The following is a 20,828-nucleotide window of genomic DNA, read 5'->3' as shown; positions in this document are numbered from 1 at the left end:
TCCCCCTTTGTGGAGTGGGATAACCGTCGCAGTGCGCCATTCAATGGGCACAAAGCCTGAGGTGAGGCTATGATTGAACATGGTACTTAGGTGGGGTGCCAGTTAATTCTGTAGTTCATGTAGAATACAGCCTGGGATGTTGTCAGGTCGCATGGATGCTGTGTTCTTGGCTTTGGAGAGTGAGGTTTTTATCTGTGCAGCCGTGAGTACAGGAACTTTGCATTCTTCTGGTATAGAGATGGGTCCTTTAGGGGGTGAGAGGGGGTTAAAGTTAGCACTGAACCTATCTGCCAGGATGTTGGCAATATCAGTTGGTTTTGTATATTTAGTGCCATTGTGCTGTAACTCAAAGCAGATCTGAGTGTTGTCATTGAAAATCTTGACATAGCTATAGAATGCTTTGTGGTTGCTTTTAGAATCAGTGGCGATTTTGTTTTCATAACTAGCTTTGGAGGATTTTATGAGGGGTCTCAGCTTCTTACTGAAGCTGACCAGGGAGTTCCTCCAATCATGGGATTTTACTCTTTTTTTGCAACAGTTTCTTTCTTCTGTTGTAGAGTTTGTTTATGGCAGAAGACCACCAGATTGGCTTCCTTTTTTTGGCAGATAGCATCTTGGTTCTGTTAGGGATAGCACGAGCCATGCACTCATGTAAGTGCTTATAAAGTGTATTTGTGTAGGATTCAGCAGTCGTACCTTTATTGTCCGTCTGCATGGGTGTCGTGAAGTTTGCCACTTCTGTCTTAAGAAGCGTGAAGTTGGCTTTGGAGAAATTTTTTTACGGTTGTTTCCCTAATGGGGGGTGGGGGCGAGATGTGATGTCTAGGGTGATTAGCTTGTGGTTGGATCTGACCAATGAGGAAGTGGCCTCTGGTGTGGAACACCGGTCACCCATGTTGGTAATGACCAGGTCTAGGAAATTGCTGCCCCTGGTGGTGGGTGTGGATAAGTTGATCCAAGGCGTTGGAATTTATGAATTCCAGAAAACGTTGAGCAAAAGAGTTGGTACATGAGTAGTTCTCCCAGTTAATGGTGGGGTAGTTGAAATCACCCATTATTAGGATTATGCATTATGCTGAGCCCCTAGCTTGGAGGTGTGGACATCCTTAATGAATTTGGACACGTCTCCGCCTTTAGTGTTTCGGTCCGGGTTAGGTGGCCGAAAGGTGTGGTATGAATTGTAGCCTGGTAATGCAGGGGTGCTGTCTGGAGCTTTGAACGAAGTCTCTATCACTGCACAGATGTCGATGTTCTCCATTTTAAGGAGTGTCTTGAGTGAGTGCATTTTGAGGTTTAGACTTCTAGCACTGAGTAGCATTACAATCAGATTTTGCTTGCTTGTACCCGTTACGGTGGTGAATTTGTCATTTGAACCTTGCCTAAAAAAGGCACTATATTTGCCAGTATGTGGAATCCCAAGGGCAACAGGTGCAGGCCATCTCTGGCAAAGCATCATGGTCTGACGATCATGTCATCCCAGGCAGACAGATACTGGATTCCCTTAAAATGACACCAGAAGCTTAGCCAGTTGTTGAAGTAAATCCTTTTGTCCTTGTACTGTGGTATCATTCTGGGTGATGGCAGGATGCTACTCAGGGCTAGGGTCATACCTGCCTGGGCTACAAGATCGGAGAGCTCCTCCATGTCTCTTTTCTTGTAGTCCAGGGAGGTAAATCTCAGGTCATTCACACCAACATGGACAATGACAGAGTCATATTTGTACTTGTTGTGGGGTGACCTGAGTGCATGCATTATGTGGCAGATCCTGGCACCCAACAGGCAGCTGACAGTTACTTTCTCCTTGTTTAGCCTGGTGAGTGGAATATCAGTGTGCCTGACTAAAGAGTCACCTATGACTAGAGTGTTGGGTACGTTATGCCTTATGGGCTGTAGTTGAGTGGCACACTGAGTTTGTGGGCTATGTGTCACTTGGGTTGTGTTGGGGGGTGGATGTTGCTTGCATTTCTGCTTTGGAGGTCTCTGTTGTTTGGGCAGATTTTTATTGATATCCTCTGCGAATGTAGGCGTGTGTTTTGTGCTTCTATGTTTGTGTTTTGGTGGTGTAGGTTTTCAGGGACTATGTGATGAGTGTGGTGAGGTGCAAGTGTTTACCTTCTCCTCTTGACTGTCTATTCCAGTTTTCAGTGAAGAGAGCTTTGCTTCAAGTTTGGCTATATAAGTGCATCTCTCACAGGTTGTAGTGTTGGGTAGTAGGAGGAGAGGGTTTTCTGTGTACATGAGGCAATTGCTGCATTGCCCCAAGATGCCCAGATTCATCAGGTAGACAGGAGAAAACACTGTGAGCTGACCTTTAGACATGCCTGGATAGGTGCTTATGTATTAAGTACTAAAAACTGTTTTCCTCTAGACAAGTGAGGAAAGTTGAGTACTGTAATAATTTGTAGTTTATTTAGTGCTTACAATGAGTTCTGAACAAGTGCTGAGCTCAAAGAAACAGATTTGAGTGCTAAAACTAAAAAGCTGGCTAGTTGTAAGGAAAAATTTGAAAAGCAGACTTTATGGCGCCGGGAATAGTTTAACCCTAGTTAAGCGGTGGGGGCTCAGGAGCTTACAAACAGACCTGATACAATTTACTGTTAATTGGTTGCTTCTAGTAGCTGCATCATGCACAGAAAAGAAGCTTGGATTATTGAACACCCATATGGCTTCCCCATCTTCCCTGAGACCTCATCCAGTTCATTTTTTTCTAGAAACATTTGCAACATCTGCCTTTCCCTCATTCATTTCAAAATTTTAATTCTTGTCCACCCTGCATATTGTTCCTTATCCTGTTTGGAGATAACATAGAGGTTAGTCCAGGGTACATAACACCCAAAGTACATGGTATTAGGTCTGGTTTGTTTGATGCTGGTGATAGCAGTAACCTGTCCTTAGGATCATAGGAGGTTACTAGGCTAATGACCCTAGGGCCCTTACAAGCCTAGCCAAGTTTTACCCTTATTTCCATGATCAGCACCTATCACCCCTGTCCAAGAGAGACATAGGTGGAACCCCTGAGGTGAACTTATTTACCCATCCAATTGTCCAGATTGCATTTGAAGAGGACCAGTGATGTGCTCTGCTTGACATGAAGCGGGTGTCTGTTCCAAATGTGTGGTAACCTCTGGGAGACAAATTCCAGGAATGGAAATTGTTTTCCTACTGATCACAAATCATCTTTCTGTTACAGTCCTGTTCCTGTTATGACAATAATGAGTGCAGGCCTGATGTTTAGTGGGGAATCTTTTCATTCTGCTTGTTGTACTACCCTAGATTCACTATATGCTTCCCCTAGAAAATTAATTTTTCAGATCACTCTCTCTCTCTCTCTCTGTCATAACCAGTAAGAGAAATGTACTTTTACTTTTAAGATTTTAGTCTTATTGTCCCCAGTGGTGAAAAATGCAATTTCTAACCTCCTCCAGGACGATGGTCTATCAGAGATATTAACACTCTCTCCGCTACACTTGATTGCAACATAGGAAAGGCCTCTACTGTATGATTTGATAACTGCAGACTGAACTGAGTGGGCATTAGACACTTTATCTCTTTCTTCCTGTATTACTGACCAATGACTGTTACTGTCCATGTGTTTAAACTCCTGAAAGGTATGCTGTAACCATATGTGATCACAAAGCTGAAACATCTATTTAAGCTCTGAGAGCATTCCTGGTCAGAGTGGAAGCAGGCTGGCTTTGTACTGTAGATATGCACCCTCTGTAAGAAAGCATTTTTCAGATAGAAAAATAATAATCTTAAGAATTAAGCAATATTTTTGGTGTCCAACTATAGAGGGTCCTGACTAGAAGTTAACAAATTAGCTGGTAGGGTGCATTCATGTTCTTTTTTCATTTTGCCTCTGCACTCCAGGCATATGTGTATAACCCCTACCCCTAAGGACTTACAAGCTGGCTTCAGACTTTTTTTTTTCAGTCAGTCTGTGTGCCACTCACTCCTGTGAACAATTAATTGGCTACCTGAGCTGCCAGTCATGTTTACTGTTACATATTGTAATGATTTTCATACCACCTCCTTGGGTGAGCAATCATTCTGTTGAGCTGCTGCGCAATAAATGGGTTAGTTTCCAGTGGTTTAAACAGTATTTAAACATTTCAAAAGTAAGAAATTAATATGGATGCTAAGAAAATGGCTTTTAAGACATTTGTTGTTGAAAATTTGCTTGAAGCCATAATATCATTTAATCATTTTGCTCTGCTTTTGAAATGTTTAGATGTACTGGCTGTGTTCTCTAGCATCATGGATGAAGTCATTTTTCTGCTGTTTAAAATGTTGGTTTTAGGTCAGAAACATACTAATTCTGCTGAATTAGACTTTAAAAAGTTGCTGTGGTGCTCCTAAACACTTTCTGTTTCATTTATTCCTTCATTTTCAGTATTCCTATTATCCCGTTCTATGTTACGGAGAAGCTGAAGCTGTCCTGTCAAGCAATGGCTGCAAAGCAGGACCAGACATGGAAAGGACAACAGTCCATAGAAAGACAAACATACACACAAGACGCAGACACACATCCATTACATCCTTGCAGTATGTTGAAGGTTGATGGGTTGTTGACCTTTTTACTGAAAGATGAATCTCACAATTCATTTAATCACACGGTGTTGTACATTCAGATAACAGAGTAGCCCAGAAAATAAATCCATTGAGTGCTCATTCCTTGTGTTGTTGCTCTCTCCCATATTTAAAAACTGTACAGTGTCTAAAGATAGTCCTTTTCAACTGTACCATAAAATATTTACAAAGCTTGCTATTCATAGTATGCCTGACTGCACCTTTGCTGTTACTTATATATCTTTGGTATTGTGTGTGAGCAGTAGATGAGGCTTATTTCTGCAGGACTCTTCTGAAAATATGATCATGAAGTTGTGTTCCCCCCTAAAGACACAGGGGTATTTTCTGAGAGTTAGGTCCTCTGCTTTCAGAACTAGTTCATAATGGCTGGCTAGCAAAGTTTGTATTAGTATTTTCATGTTTCTAGAAGAAGGAAGTAGGCAGGAGGTTTTGTTCCTTTGTTTTCTGTCCTTTTGGAGCAGGTCATTTGGAAGGGGTCTCCTGCAACAAAAGACATTAAAAGGGGTTCTTATGTCAGGATGTTGGATGTTTTCACTTCACAGTCTTCCTCCTCAAACAGAGAGAATCCCACTAAATGCATCCTTGGGCTTCCTACCTTTTGACCAGGGAGTTCCCACTCTCTGCTTTTTCATCAATTCCCTGTATCAAAGGAGGTGAAGGTGGCTGTGTGGGTGTATGTGTGTGTGTGTGTGTGTGTGTGTGTTTGTATTCAAAAAATAGAGAGACACTTGTTTAGGTTTGTGTCTGATGGAAGTGCTGGCGGGGGGTTTCTACTGCAAGCGTTGACAAGACAAAGTATCAGATAAGTGTTATTTTTTCCGACAACATCTCAGTCCTCTTCGTATGGCAAAATCCCTTCTGAGAACCATATATATATATATATATATATATATATATATATATATATATATATATATATATAAAGTCAAAATTTGCTGGATCTCAGCTTCTCTTTGATCACACCCCCTACTAATTATATACACCAGTTCTGATCAAAATCCCCATTGTACCACGATCTTGTACAAAACAACTGCCAGCATGTAAAATGAGATAGTTTTCACTCAACCGTGCTGATGGATTCAGGGTTCAACAAGTTCTACAACTTGTCAAAACCCCATACATATATGTATATATATCTATATATATATATATATATATATATATCTATATATATATATCTATATATATATATATATATATATATATATATATATATATATATGGGTCTACTTTCGTTCATCAAAAGTACACCCTACCAATTCTGAAAATGCCAACTCCGTTTAAGCGAAAGTGCTGTTTAACGAAACTGCACTTTCGCGAACTCCACATCACCAAAGAATGGTTGGCAGTTCCAGGATCATGTTGACCAGCAGGTGCATTGTTTTTAAGTTATCCATTACATTTCTAATGGGAATCAAAGGTGTACAGCAGTTGGGGTTTGATGGTATAGATCGCGGTACAGTGAGGATAAGGAAATGTACCCTTTTTCCCACTGTAGTGCAATCTAGATCCTGAGTTAGTATGTATAATTAGCAGTTGTGGGGGTGCAGGGGGGGTTTCCCCCCTGCAAAAATTTGTTTTTAGTGTATACGGTCTGTGATTTGATCTTCAGTGATGTGGAGTTCGCAAAACTATGGTTTCGTTAAACAGTACTTTCACTTAAAACGATTCGGTGTTTTCATATTCGGTAGGGTGTACTTTCAATTAACAAAAGTAGAACCGTATATGTGTTTGTGTGTGTGTGCGTGCACTTGCAGGCTTATAAGTAGCGGGGGTACAGACTCCACAGTAAGAAATACAGGGGCTCTTGGGGGGTACAGACTCCACAGTAGGGAATACAGGGGCTCTTGCCCCCTGCAAAAACAGTGACTTGTGCAGTTTGCCACTGTTTCTCTGAAATCACACTTAGATTTTTCTAATTTTGGGACTTGAACTCTCATGTCTCAACCTTCCAGTAGGGGGCACTCTAGTTGCAGTCAAAGTCTTGAAACAGCACCTCCATGTAGCATAATGATTATGTGCTAAAATCATCTTTCCTCAGTCTGATTAGTTAATGCTATGCTTTGGAACAGGCCCAATTCAGTGAACAATGCATGTAAGCCAATTATAAAAAAAAAAATATTAGCAAAACAGTACAACATTTACAATTGCCTTAAGAACATTTTAAGTACTAGTGCAAGATGAGCAGTTTGTATGTCTACATACTTAAGTGGAAGCAGTGGTTATAAAAAAATAAAAGAAAATGTATTTTAAGTACTACTTCTGCTTATTATTATATTTTCATAATGACTGTTTTTCCTACCACTCATTTTGAGGAGCTTTTACCACATTTCCCCTAATTCATGGAGCAGATTCAGGCTATTAAGAGTTGATGTACAAGGCCTTATATCTTTAACATTTCTATTCAGCTAAAGCCCACCACCACAGCTAAATCCTGCTGTGCAGACAACTAATAAGGTGTTCCTTGGCCACAGCCCTGCCTTTGGAAATGTACTTGTATGCTGGTGCCAGGAGGTGTTGTAGTGAAGGAGCTGTCTGCAATGTTGTCTGGACCACTGCACACATGGCTTATATCATGGCAGTACAAACCAGGCTTGTGACAATGCATTTTTTTCTGCAGTGAGCAGAAACTTTTCAGTAATTAAAAAGGTGGGTTAGAATATGGGTCATCATGCAGTGATTCAAAGGGGATCTTTTTCTCAGTAGTTCCAACATTGCAAAATAAACGTCCAGATAGAAGAGAAGCAAGCCCTATGAATACATAATACGTATAATGCTGCAAACTTTAAGATGTCTTTTGATCTTCTACATAGTCTTAAATCAAGATGATGAGAAGTTATATGAAATGATTTGTGAAGTACATGGTAGATTCATTGTAAGCTAAATTTAAAGAAACAGATCCTGCCTAAGGAGGAAAAATCTGCACATATGAGGTATTACTATGTTGTTCTCTTGTACACTTCTGGGATTGCAGTTGTTTGCTTGTAGGGTGTGCATATTGATAGCCATCAACCACATATCCTATGAGGGCATCATACTTAACTTGGATTATAAAGACATTGTGCATAAGACGTAGATGCTTTGGCTGATGCTGTTTCTTTTTCAACAAAACTACTGAACTGTTGCATTTAATAGTATCATGTGTTCCTATTTTCCCTTTGTTCCAGAACTAGGTGTTCATTTTCCCAATTGAGCTATATTCGCCACTTACTTGATTTTCAGATCTGCTTGTTTTGAGCAAAGCTTTCATATGTTATTTTTGTTTTAACTGTTTTGTATTCTTAACATTTACTTTCTGCTTTTCCTTGGCCATACTTTACCGATGTTATTGCTTCTCAAAGCCACAACCATTACAACAGTCTTTGGCACCCATTTTGACAGTTACTGATAGAATGACATGCATGTCTTCAGTTCACAGTGGAGACTGAATATACTACATTATGTTTAGAGATCATAAGCAAACGTATATGTTAAACCTAGTTTGTACACTCTTGCTCTCTCTCTCTTCTGGGATTCTCCCGACCACTAATACCAAAAGTACATGGGAATTAAGTAATGATGTGTATCGTGTATGTTTCAGTTAAGGTATCAGCTTAATTGTTTTGCACTTCCAGTTACTCACGACTTGCCAGCAGCTTGTCAAGACCCATTGTCAATTGGATCGCTCCTTTCTGTGAGTGTTTAACTTGTAGATACAAAGGTTTCTGTACAACCTCTATAGATGTCAGGTCTTAGCGCTGTTAATGAGCTGAAACTGGCAAAGCCATTACATTATAAGGCCTGGTTTTAGTTTCTGGTGTTTTCCAGTCTCACCATTATTTGCATGGATTTGCAACATTATCAGGGATATATACCATCATGTAATCTCTGCAATCTCAATTTACCAGAGTAGCTAGTCCCAGAATAAATTATTTGCTTTATCATGTATTGTGAGATTTCAGTATGTGAGAGTACTGTTTTCACCCTTGCACACATTTTCTCCACTTGACCCTGGAGTGGTAAATGTAACTAAGGATGTATGGTGAAAAAGTCCCTCAGATGGGTGTGCAGGGGGCTTGCCTCCATAAAAAAATATATTTTTGGTAGTTTACCTGCAATTTCATCAGCTTAAATTTTGACAGGTTTGCATGTGGAAAATAGAGTCAGCAGGCCTGTACATCAACTACTCACAGAGGATCCATGACAACATTGTGAGTTTGTGTGCAAAGTAACATGCATGCGGTATATGAGTGTATGACAACTGGTTAAAAAGAACTGTGATCAGAGGCACATATGAGCGAGAAAAAATGAGTTTGTGACAACCCATATATATATATATATATATATATATATATATATATATATATATATATATATATATATATATATGTGTGTGTGTGTGTGTGTGTATATATATATATATATATATATATATATATATATATATACATGTGTGTGTGTATATATATATAATATATATATGTGTGTGTGTGTGTGTGTGTATATATATATATATATATATATATATATGTGTGTGTGTGTGTGTATATATATATATATATATATACATCACAAGCTTGAGTTTTCAGAAACTCAAAATTGATATGGTCGAGATTTTCAGAAAACGTGAAGCTTTTGAATAGAAATCACGGTACAGAGAGGATCGGGGAATTTACCCTTTTCCCCACTGTACTGAGATCTCAGAGTTGATGTATATAATATGCAGGGTGTATGGGAGAGTGCCCCCCTACAAAAACATAGAAAAAAGTAGATTTTTCTGTTGTATTTTGAAGTTAGAGTTTTCGGAAACTTGATCATATCATCTCGACAGTATGAATTTTGAGTTTCTGAAAACTCAAATTTTTCTGACATAGACCCATATGTGTGTGTGCGTGTATATATACATATATATATATATATATATATATATATATATATATATATATATGTATATGGGATCGGTGCAGATCCCCGAAGGAGTTTTTCACCAAAGCATAAACAGCCGGGCATACTTCCACGAAAGTGCTTTTTACCGAAAAAGCACTTTCGCGGAAGTATGCCTGCAGCTAGAGGGAGTCGTGGGGGAATGACGGCTGCGGAGATCGTACTACGGTGCGGATAAGAGAATATTCCCTTTTCCTCACCGTAGTGCGATCTCGGAGTGAGAATATTAAAGTAGGGGTGTGTGGAGGGGCACAGCCCCCCACATGGGGGATGCAAGGGGGTTTGCTCCCCTGCATAAAAGTAGATTTATTGTTTTGTTTTAATGCACTTTAATGAACGCACTTTTTTGGTGAAAGCGCTTTCGTTAAAGTGTGTTCGGTGATTGTGGATTCGGACTATTGAACTTGCATTCAGTAATCCTAGATCCATATATATATATATATATCTCAGAGATCATAAAACTAGTGCCATAGCAAGGGTGCGGCAAAGGGAGAAAATGCTCTGGGCTCAATGTGTTATGCTATTACAGAAAGGCACTTGATTTCAGCATTTTTTTTTTTTGGTTATGAATTGGTTGCAATTTCTGTAGGTAGCCAATCACACACTAAGTCAAACTCCTTTTTTTTTTTTTCCCCAGTTCTTCTCTTGAATGCTAGGGTGCGTGGATTTGGTGGGGCATGTTTAGCTGATGTAATGTAAAGAGCTAGTTTGCTTTCTACAGTAATTTGAAGACATTTTTGTCTTGTCTTGAGAGCTGGGGAGAGAAGATGTGAGGTGTGATTGGCTGATGTAAGAAGCCAGTCAGCTTTCTACAGTAAGCCAAACCCCCAAAGACATTTTTTTGTTTGTCTTGCTTTTTCACTTAGCTTAGAGTGAGTAGATTGGCCGATGTACTGTAGGAAGCCAGTCCACCCTTTTTTTTTTTTTTTTTAGCTCCTCACTCGAGGCGCAATTTTGAGGGAGTGGCACAGGGCACTAAATGAAGCAGCTATGGCCCTGCAGATGAAGGAAAAGGGCAAATCCCCAATTTCCACTGTACCACTGTCTATTGCATTTGCAGTAGGCTGTGCATTACACAGTCAACCAGTTGGACCTTCAGCCAGTTGCATGCAGCATATACACATATATTATATAGATATCTAGATATATAGATATACACATATATTATATAGATATCTAGATATATAGATATAGATACAGGATATAGTAAAAATGCCAAAAGACTAAAATGGCAAAAGATCAATCATAAAAAAATTAAAACAGTAAGTCAACGAGATCGTGGGACAGCAGGGTCCATTCCCATCTATAGTGCAATCTCAGAGTTGGTATTTATAATTAGCAGGGGAGTTTAGGGTGTGCAGGGGGACTTGCCCCCATGCATAGAATGTATGTCGAGTTTTTCTGTATTTTGAGTTTTGACCTTTTGTTGCCATTTTGGCCATTCAACACTTCAAGTGTATTCCATATATACATAAACACACACGTGGGTGTGTGTGTGTGTGTGTGTGTGTGTGTGTGTGTGTGTGTGTGTGTGTGTGTGTGTGTGTGTGTGTGCATAAGACTTTAATACCACAACACCGACTTTCACAATCCTGAGACAAGAAGGCCGACAACATCAGAAACCCGACATCCCGGAACACTGACTGAGAACTTCAGGTAAGTAACCACTTGTCCACAAAATATAAAATTAAACCCGAAGCAAATTAAATCCACCAATGTGGGGGCCTCATCCCCACACACTCCTAACTAAATATACCAACTCAGAGGTTGCACTACCGTGGGAGTAAGGGGCAAAGTTCAACATGGTATTTCGCTTTCTCTCTCAACCCTGTCTCCACCACTTACATAAAGTCCCTTCTACTAAAACTAAAACCATGCTCTCCCTCTACTGACTGTCTCCCTCCACTCTTTCTTAAAATTGCATTCCAGTCTATAAAGAGCTACTTGCTAAACTAACTGACCTTAATCTCTACCCCACTACTATTCACTGGTTCTCGAGCTATCTCTCAAACAGGCTCCAGTCTGTCAGATGGCAATCCACCTGTTCCACTTTCCTACCTATCCAGACTGGCATCTCACAAGGCTCAATCCTTATCCCGCTCCTTTTCAACATCTTCACAAATGATCTGCACTCCTCCTGCACAACTTCCACCCTCATTCAGTACGCCAACGACTCCACTCTCATCTCCTTCTCAGACAATATCTTTAACATTCTGTACATCACCATTCAAAATAATTTCTCATCTGTTGAAAAATGGCTAACTGACCACCAACTTATACTTAACCCCAAAATGACTAAGCTCCTACTATTCCTTCCCAAATCTCTCTCCCACCACAAATTCACCTCTACTATTTCTTCTCTCAATAACACCCTTATCAAAGCTGAACCACACACCAAGCTACTAGGTACTATAATTGATGACCAGCTGAAATTTGACATCCATATACAGCACTGTATTAAAAAAACTAAGCAGAAATTGAGTCTTCTGTACAGAAATAAAATATTCCTCTCTCCCAACTCCAAGCCAACCCTAGGGCAAGTCTTCCTCCTTACATACCTTCTGTATGCCTCTTCTATCTTTACCCATCTCCAGTCATCCCTGCTAAGCAAACTCCAGTAAACCTCTCTGAATATAGCCAGATTTAACTCCAATCAGCCATATAAATCACATGATTGCCTTGCCCTAAAACAATTCCCCCAGCACCTCCTCCTCTCCCAGCTACAGCTTGCACACACTCTAATAAATAAACCCTCAGCCTGTCCCTCTCTTTCTTCCACAGTATCCTGTTGCATCCCAGCATGTTCACTTTGTAGCTCTGACCAGGACCGTCTAGACATCTGTAAACCGAACAGAAATATTGGCAAACTCCTCTACAAAAACTCATTATCCCTAGCTTGGACTAGGCTTCCTCCTAACATCTGTAGTATTAATAAGAGCAGGTCCTTCAAAACTGAAGTTAAAAACAACTTCCTGAACTCAAGATCCTGCCTTTGTCACAATCCTCCTTAATTTCCATTTCCTCTCCAAATGTACTTCTTCCTCTCTCCTACTTCTCAGAATATGTTGATCATATTCTCTCCACTCTTGCAAATGGAAAACTTACTAGCTCATCCCTGAACATCTACCGTCTGTACATGGCAAAAAAAAAGTGTGTCTACATTTCATATATTTTATGTATATTTTTTGTACCTCTGTTATTTCTTTGTTTTTTTTTCAATGCATATCTATTTTTTCTTTTTTCTATGTAATTTCAGAAATCTGTATATGTATTCTGGAGCTTTTCTCCCATTGCTCTCCACTGAAAAAGGGCTATTCTGGCTCAGTTGGACTAACCTGGTTAACAAATACCAGATAAATAAATAATGAATGGTGGCAAATGGTTACTTACCTGGAGTTCGCAGTTGGTGTTCCGGGACATTGGATTTTAGATGTGATCAGCCATCTCATCTCGTGATTGAGAAAGTTGGTGTTGTGGTATTTCGGCTTTCCAAAGCAGGCTCATATAAATATATATATAAAATTTCTCACTTTTGTCCCTGGGTCTGACCCATTAAAAAATATCAGCATCCCCAACTTCATGGTATAGGGAGTTGGAGTTCTGACTTCAACCAAGAGGACCCAAAATGAATTAGCAGCTTAGAGCTGGAGGAGCGGGAGAAGATGGGGATGGTGCCATAATTGTAAGACAAATTGCCATTAACTTCAGCATTTGAGAGGAGTGGAACTAATGCTGTTGCATGTAAGTGATGTCATCAGCTGTGCTCAGTTAGGGCATACCAAAAGCTGCCATCATGCCAATGGTGCGGTCCTAGCCATAATGGAGAGTACCAGTGACATTTAAAATGGTAGAGACAGGTCCACTGGGAGGCACTCAAACCAGAACAGAAAGGAAAAACAAGCAGAGTAATAAAAAAGTAATACAGAAGCAGAATTCTGATGTGCATTCTGTGTATATGTATGAGAGAGATATTCAGAAATGTATCCTTTTACTAGCAACTGCTGTTTAGAATCAATAAAGAAATTTAGACAGACTAGACAAATAAATGAATGGTAATATTTTTTCCTTTAACTGATCAGGCTATGAGGCCATCTTGAAAGATTCAATACATTATTTAATGGACAGGTAGTCATTGTCTTGTGCTATCCTGTATGGTAATCAAATTGATATTTCTCCGTTTTTTTGACTGCTTTAACTTGCCTATTTTTAAAATATCTTACGCACAATTTCTCTACATTTGCATCTAGGGTTCTATATATGCAGTCCTATACATCAGACTCCATTAATATACCAGTTAAGAAAAGTACATGTATATCTATGCTGCTAAGTGTTATAAGTTACATAACTGTATAATTATCTGTCTTAACTGCTGCCAGATGTTGTAGTATATCTTAGAGACTGAGTTTTTATTTGTTGTATGTAGGTTACAGACATCTACAGCTAAGAAGTCTTCACAACGAGCCTCTGGAGATCTCAAGTCTGTTCATCTACAGCAGGAGAGTGCAAGAAAATCCCACTGGATCCAATGTGCCTTCCTCTGTGGTAAATATGATTGTACACTATGACATATACACGGAGTACACTGCAAAAGTTCTCCTTTTTTATACCTGAAAAAAAGTTTGTAAGGTAGAATGAAGGGTTAACATAACTACAATTTTTACTTGTTTTGATCCAAATAACATGCGTAGTAGGCTGCTATTTTAGGTTGGCTTCAGTATCAGACTATGCTTACTTTAATTCCCACTCCTCTCCACCCAAGCGCACACACACACACACACACACACACACACACACACACACACACACACACACACACACACACACAGTATGAGGCTGGTCATTATATTAGCAAACAACAGGGACACAACACCTGAATGAACATGTATACTATAGCATCTCTTGTCAATTCAGATTATCAGATGCTTTTATATGAAGATTTTTTTTTTTTTTACTGTTCACTGACACCTTATACACCTGCACTTGCAACCTCACTCTTTTGTTCATCATGAAGAACATTCATGTACAATTCATAATGTAATTGGTTATGACCCCAAAGGGGCTGCCAGTACCCAAATCTAATTTTTCTCAGCAGTTGTACATCACTAGGGTTTTGCATATGCAGCCTTATGATTGTCTTTATCCTGGCATTAAAAGAAAGTACTAGGAGAATCTTGCTCCTTTTATTTTTGCTGTTTGAAATGTGCATCTTCTGTGCTTTTCTTTCCTGCTTTACTGGTCACGTGTAGATTTCCTTCTTCTTCTGGCTTTTTCCGGTTAGGGTTGCCACAGTGGATCATCTGTCTGCTCATGATTGGCAGTGGAGTTTTACAGTGTCGAGTTGCCAGCCCGGCACCCAACCTTCCACAGAAGGCACACACACGCACACCTAGGACCAATTTAGAGTGTCCAATCCACCTACTGCATGTCTTTGGGATGTGGGGGGAAACCAGAGCACCTGGAGGAAACCCACACGACCACAGGGAGGACAAGCAGACTCCGCACAGATGGCACCCCAGCCAAGAATCGAATCGGAGAACCTCTTGCTGTGAGGTGGCAACACTTTCCGCTGCACCACCGTCCTTCTTAGTTATCCTAAATAAACATTTTTCTTCAGTTTAATACCACAGGGAGTAGCATTTTAAGGGGTTGTAATTTTTAATGACGTCCTGGTAAGTGCAACTGTAAGCATCAGATTCCTCCAAAAGACTTTCATTTAAAGTATCGGTCGTTATGACATAATTGCAGTTCCATTAATTGTGGTCAATGTGCTGAATGTAATAGGAAAACTTTAGCTAGGAGATCAATGAATTTAGGGTCTATATTATATCCTTGAATGCTTAAAAAAGAGAACGCTGATTAATCAAACTTATTTTCGCAAAATCAAATTTTTTCTTAGGGAAAGAATTTGGTTGTCCGTTTCTGTTGCTTCTGTATTTTCAGTGTTATGGTGGAAAGTTACCGGTCGGATTCAGGTAAGTGTGCGATTGTGTGGATGTGAGTGTTAGGGTGATTTAGGTGAGTTAGGGTTAGGGCTCGGGTTAGGTGTGTGTGCAATTGAGTGGACATGAGGGTTAGGGCGGATTTAAGTGAGTTAGGGTTAGGGAGCGGGTGAGATGAGTGTGCGATAGTGACGGACCTTAGGGTTAGGGTTTGGGTTAAGGTAAGTGGGTAGTTAGTGGTGTGTGCATAGTTTAGTGTAGGGTTAGGTATCAGATTTTAGGTGTATGTGTGTGGATTTCTGTTTGTTTGGTGTGCTTGTGTTGTGTGTATGTGTTTTGGATCAGCGATTTTTTTTCCCTGGGAAAAAAATCGCTGATCTGACAGTTCGAGATTGTAAGCTTTCACTTAAATTATGTCAATCAATCAGTGTTCGCTTTTTTAAGCGTTCGATGATATAATATAGACCCTGAATTTACAAGCCTTGTTATATAATTAACCATGTTGTCTCTTTTCTCTTATTTTGTTGGGCTTCTCATTTGTTTGCAATGCTAAGCTTAACTATTTAGAGAAAAATGTCTTAAAAATGTAAAAATTAGAAGTCATCAAGCCAATATAGGTCCTTTCACATGGACAGGAATCAGTGACTGAGTAACCATGCTTCCTGTTGCTCTAGATACTAGGATTTGCTCCAAAGACTGGCATTTATTCTAGCCCTCTTGTTCTCCAGCCACCTCATTGCTTCAGAAGGTGGTTACAGGAGAGGAAGCAGAATGTTGACATGCTGCTTCAGTTTCAGAGATTGTTATTTAAAGGGTGCCTAATACTGGAACCTTCTGTATTGGGAAAGGGGACATAATTACAGTCGATTACTTCACTGTTTTTTATTGAGAGGTTTTAGTTCTAATGTGTAATGTTATGGTGCATATTACCACAGTGTGTTGTATTATGTGAGATGGCACAGCATTTATGCAGGGTTTTTTCCCTTTTCCACACTGTGATGTAACCATGGAGTTGGTGTATACAATTTAGGGAATTCTGAATATGCAGGGAGGCTTGTACCCTCAAAAAAAAAACATTTTTTGTGTTTTACAGCTCACTGTTTTTGATATTTAATTTTCTATAAACTGTGTGATGAAAATGTGTGTCACTGTGGCTCATAGGTAAATTAAGAAAATGATGGCTTCCACTTAAGACATTTGTCCACATGCATGTCATATGAGATCTGAAATTGTTTCTCTTCTATCTGTAGATTCTGAGACACTCTCATTTTCTGATTTTTTTTTTTTTCTGGGTGATCTCATATCTGTTACTATTCGGGCAATTCCTTTTGTAAACCAGCTATAAAACTTACAGATAGCATACTTGAAAGACAGATGTCTGACTCACAAGAACAATCCGTTGGTCCCGCAGAGGTCTGATATTATGCCTTTTGTATGTATCGATTGTTCCAAATTTGTGCAGGAGTATTTTGTTTTATTTTAAAAGGATACTGCAGTTTCAACATCCACTTCCAAGAATTCTATTTTTGGGGTTTATAGTCCCAAGAAGAAGGCCCCATCTACTACTCCGTCTTCACCCAGATCATTCACTCACTGGAAGCTGATAAGTGTCTTGCATATCTTGATGGAATTGCATCCTCCTTGGACTGAAAACTGACTCTGGGGATGATGCTTACATTTCTTTTTTTCCCTTGAAATTGGATTCCAGGGAATTATCTTCCCTCAAAAAATATATTTTTTAAGCTGCTGAAGCTTGAGGTGCCTAAACCTAGAGCAGTTTCTCCACTCATTCCTTTATTTAAAGTTTTATATTTGTCTATCCCAAAATCCTCATGGCCAGCCACAATCTCCAAAGAAAGCTGATGGTATAAATATCCCCACAATTCTGATAACTTCCTTTCTTGTTATTAACTAGGTGCTCAAAGGAGGCCAGAAAGGTGGTGTCAACATACTATCAGAGGACAGAGGAAGAAGAATCCTTAATATATTCAGTAAGAAGATATATCCATCTGCTGTTCTAAGCATTAGGTTACAAGTCCTCAAACCCATGTAGGGCATTACCATGGAGAAATATTAAAACCAACTGTTGGCCTAACTGAAAGCATTGCTGATGCTACTGTCAGGAAAAAAATGTCTAAACTGGAACAAACAGCTGATGAGGCCGGCACTCACATTATAGAATGTTTATTTGATACTGTGAAGGCTTACTCCACGGTTGCTTCCCTTGTATTGTCTTAGAGACATGCTTGGTTCAGAATACATTTCCCTGATTGTCAAGGCACCAGTGAATGAACCTTTAAATCAGAGCCAGCTGTTTGGGGCAACCTCTTAATGAATGTTAAATGAGTTTTGAGAGAAGAGTAAAACTATGGACAGGATTAAGCAATTGACTAATCCTCCCATCCAAACATTTTCCATTAATTTTCTAATTAAAATTGGCCCTTTTATTGCAGGCAGACAAGGGAATAACAGTACCAGCAAAAAAGAAAGTACTTCAAAAACAGTAGCCATGGAAGTCCAAAGGGCGATTACAAAACCTACTTAGCAAGACAGACCAGCCTTCCATAATAACCAGTGATGATTCTGTTTATCATCTGTTCCACCCCACCCATTCCAGAGGAGAAATATTTTTCCATTTTAACTTAATGATTTCAAATTACAAAAGTCAAGTGAATTAGAAGTTGTACTAACAAGGTACATCATATAATTCTGTGTAGCTCCAGTTCCAAGTATGCCAACAGATTAGGTCAACTTGATTGTGCAATTAATCCAGTATCTGCTACACTCGTGAAGTTTATCCATCAGACTTTGCAGTTTATCAAAGGCAGTTTACTCAAGAATCTTCTAGTGCTAAAAATCAATGGCCATTGGAAACCCATTCTGACTTTGACCGCATTGAACCAATTTGTCAAAACAAAACGTTCAGGATATTGGTATTATAAAAATTCTTTTGTTTGACACAGGACATTTTTGGTAGCCATGGGCATGCAGGATGCATACCTGCACACCCCTATAAACAAAGCTCACAGACATTCTCTCATATTTCACATGGAGAGACTCCCATTAACAAATTTCTTCCTTATCATTAGATCTTTTGTGTGTGCTGAGAGTGTTTAAATGCATCAACACAAAAACAGTAAAGCAATTTAAAATTAGCACACTCTAATATAAGCATAAAAACAACAAAAAAATCAGGACCCCCCTATGTGTACTGGATGAGGTTGTAAGGTCAGGTCCAAGTAGATGTCCTCAGCTGTGCTCACGGTGTAACACCAGCAAATTTTTTGGTAAAGCAGCACATTTCTGAATTATATGCTGCATTCAGAATATTTATTAAAACACGAAGTCCAGACAAAATTAATGCTTCCCATGGTAATGATTTCATTTGTGGGAGGGCTCAAAAGGCTGTGCAGCAGTTGAGATGCTGCACATCAAATATTTTACATATAAAATGGGACTTCCTCTGGAGACTATGTATACATGTGTATATAATATATAGATGTGTGTGTGTGTGTGTGTGTGTGTGTGTGTGTGTGTGTGTGTGTGTGTGTGTGTGTGTGTGTGTGTGTGTATTTACACAACAGCAAGACTATATTAAAACTTTCAGCTTGTCTATATAGTTCCCATTTGAGTCTCCCAACATGAGGCTAAAACAGACCTGCTTTAATGTTTGAATCTTGCAAGTTGCTATATGTCATAAGTCATGCCACTGTACAGAGCATTCATAAAGTGAAGAAATGGGAATCAGAGCAAGTGGCTCTGAAATTCCTGTACACAGGAGAAAAAATAATGGTAACAAAGGATGCATCACTTGGGAATCTTCCTGTATTAGTGACCCAAAAATAGATATTTTATTGTGCAGATGTGTGAACAACCTAAATTTTCACCTATCTTCTGGCAGCTAAAGTGATTCTGGAGAGCTTTGTAGAGTGTACTTGCAGGAGAAAGTCTTTCTTCCACAAAAGACATAATCTGTCTCTTGGCATGCTTTATGCCTGTATGACCTACAAAAGGAATGACATGGGCTATGCCTTGAAGTGCCAGATGGTAGGCTCTGGGCACTACCAATTGCTGTATTACCTCACCCTCTAGCTGTCCGTAAGGGGTCCACTCTGTATACAGTAATTCTTTATTCCAGTATACAGATTCCCCTTTTCCTTGAGAATCAGGTACCTCATTAGCTACCCTCCTCAAGTTTCATAAGGTAGGGTCCGAAAGCTGAGCCTGTCTCAACTCTGTCTTGGTTATCCTTCCCAGCTCCCTTTCCACAGGAAGCCTGGTGTCTTCTGCCAGCAGTGCCTCACTGTCAGCCTGGATACTGCCACTCACCTCTGTCCTTGCAGTCACCCTGTCCACGGAAACATCAGTACCTACCAGTAGCCATGGCTCACTTTCAGGGTTTCTGCTACAGGGTAGCTCCCTCCCTGAAATACCCACATCATCATCCCCAGATTCAGGTATGGGGTCTGTTTGGGTCTCCCCCAGGCTGTCAGACCCACATACCTGTCTCCAAGCCTGACTGTATGCAGCTGCATGCTCACAAGGTATGCATTATCAAAATCACTCCCCATCAAGGCATCTGCAGGGATATCCTGAAAGCACCTACCTGCTTGCTTCCTTTTCTACACTCTCAGTCAAGGTGAACCCTGGCCAAAGGTTTTTAGAATAGGGTCCCTCCTAAAGTTGTTACTGGAGTGGACTGCCCAAGTAAGTACTTCTCCTTTTTAACCACTGCAAGCTTCACAATGGTTATTTCAGAGGTGTCTGTCTTCCATCCACTAAGATTAATATAAACTCCAGTGATAGTTTGGTACCTCTGTTTTCTCCAGACAACTTACCACTAGCATGCTTTTATTCCCACTTGCTGGCTCCCTCAGCTTTGTTCCCCACCTTGCTTCAGTGGACAGTTCTGTTTTACATGACTCCTCTGATTTAAAACATCTAACCCTTGATCTTGGCTTTGTACCTGAACTAATGGCTTCTCCTGTTAGTGGTGCACTCTGTTGGGGGTGGTTTAGGCAGCCCAACCTGGGTTCCCTTATATACATGTGCAGCACGGGGTATCCCCTTCTTGTTGTGCAGTGGTGCCCTGCTTGCTAAGTAGAGATCCCATTTTCTTCCCATCTCATCTGCAGAGTTACACTCCCGGTCTGTCAACCAGATTCTCATGTCCTCAGGCAAAGGGATAAGGGCTTGTTCCTTCACCAAAACGTCTGCCAGCCTTTCAAAAGTGGTGACCTGACACCCACTCACCCACCTATGAAAATAAGTGCTTAACTCATCAGTATAGTCACATAGACTTTCATTTGACTTGCACCTATGCTCACGTAACCTTTTTCTGTAAGCTTCAAGTGTTAACTTAAAACATTCCAATAA

General features: G+C 39.9%; 1 protein-coding gene across 1 annotated transcript in view; it reads left to right on the top strand.

Annotated features, from left to right (window-relative positions):
• PLCE1 (phospholipase C epsilon 1) overlaps window positions 1-20,828 on the top strand; it is an 838,097-nt gene that overhangs the window by 697,480 nt on the left and 119,789 nt on the right. The window contains exon 26 of the mRNA XM_044055634.1: window positions 13,937-14,055. Coding sequence (XP_043911569.1) covers window positions 13,937-14,055 — 119 coding nt within the window. The remainder of the gene's footprint in view (window positions 1-13,936; window positions 14,056-20,828) is intronic.

Source organism: Protopterus annectens, chromosome 14.part0, assembly GCF_019279795.1.
Source record: "Protopterus annectens isolate FY-2018-M chromosome 14.part0, PAN1.0, whole genome shotgun sequence".
In the NCBI taxonomy this organism is placed as follows: domain Eukaryota; kingdom Metazoa; phylum Chordata; order Ceratodontiformes; family Protopteridae; genus Protopterus; species Protopterus annectens.
Note: the sequence above shows the minus strand (reverse complement) of the source record. Positions and strands in the feature narration are given on the sequence as shown.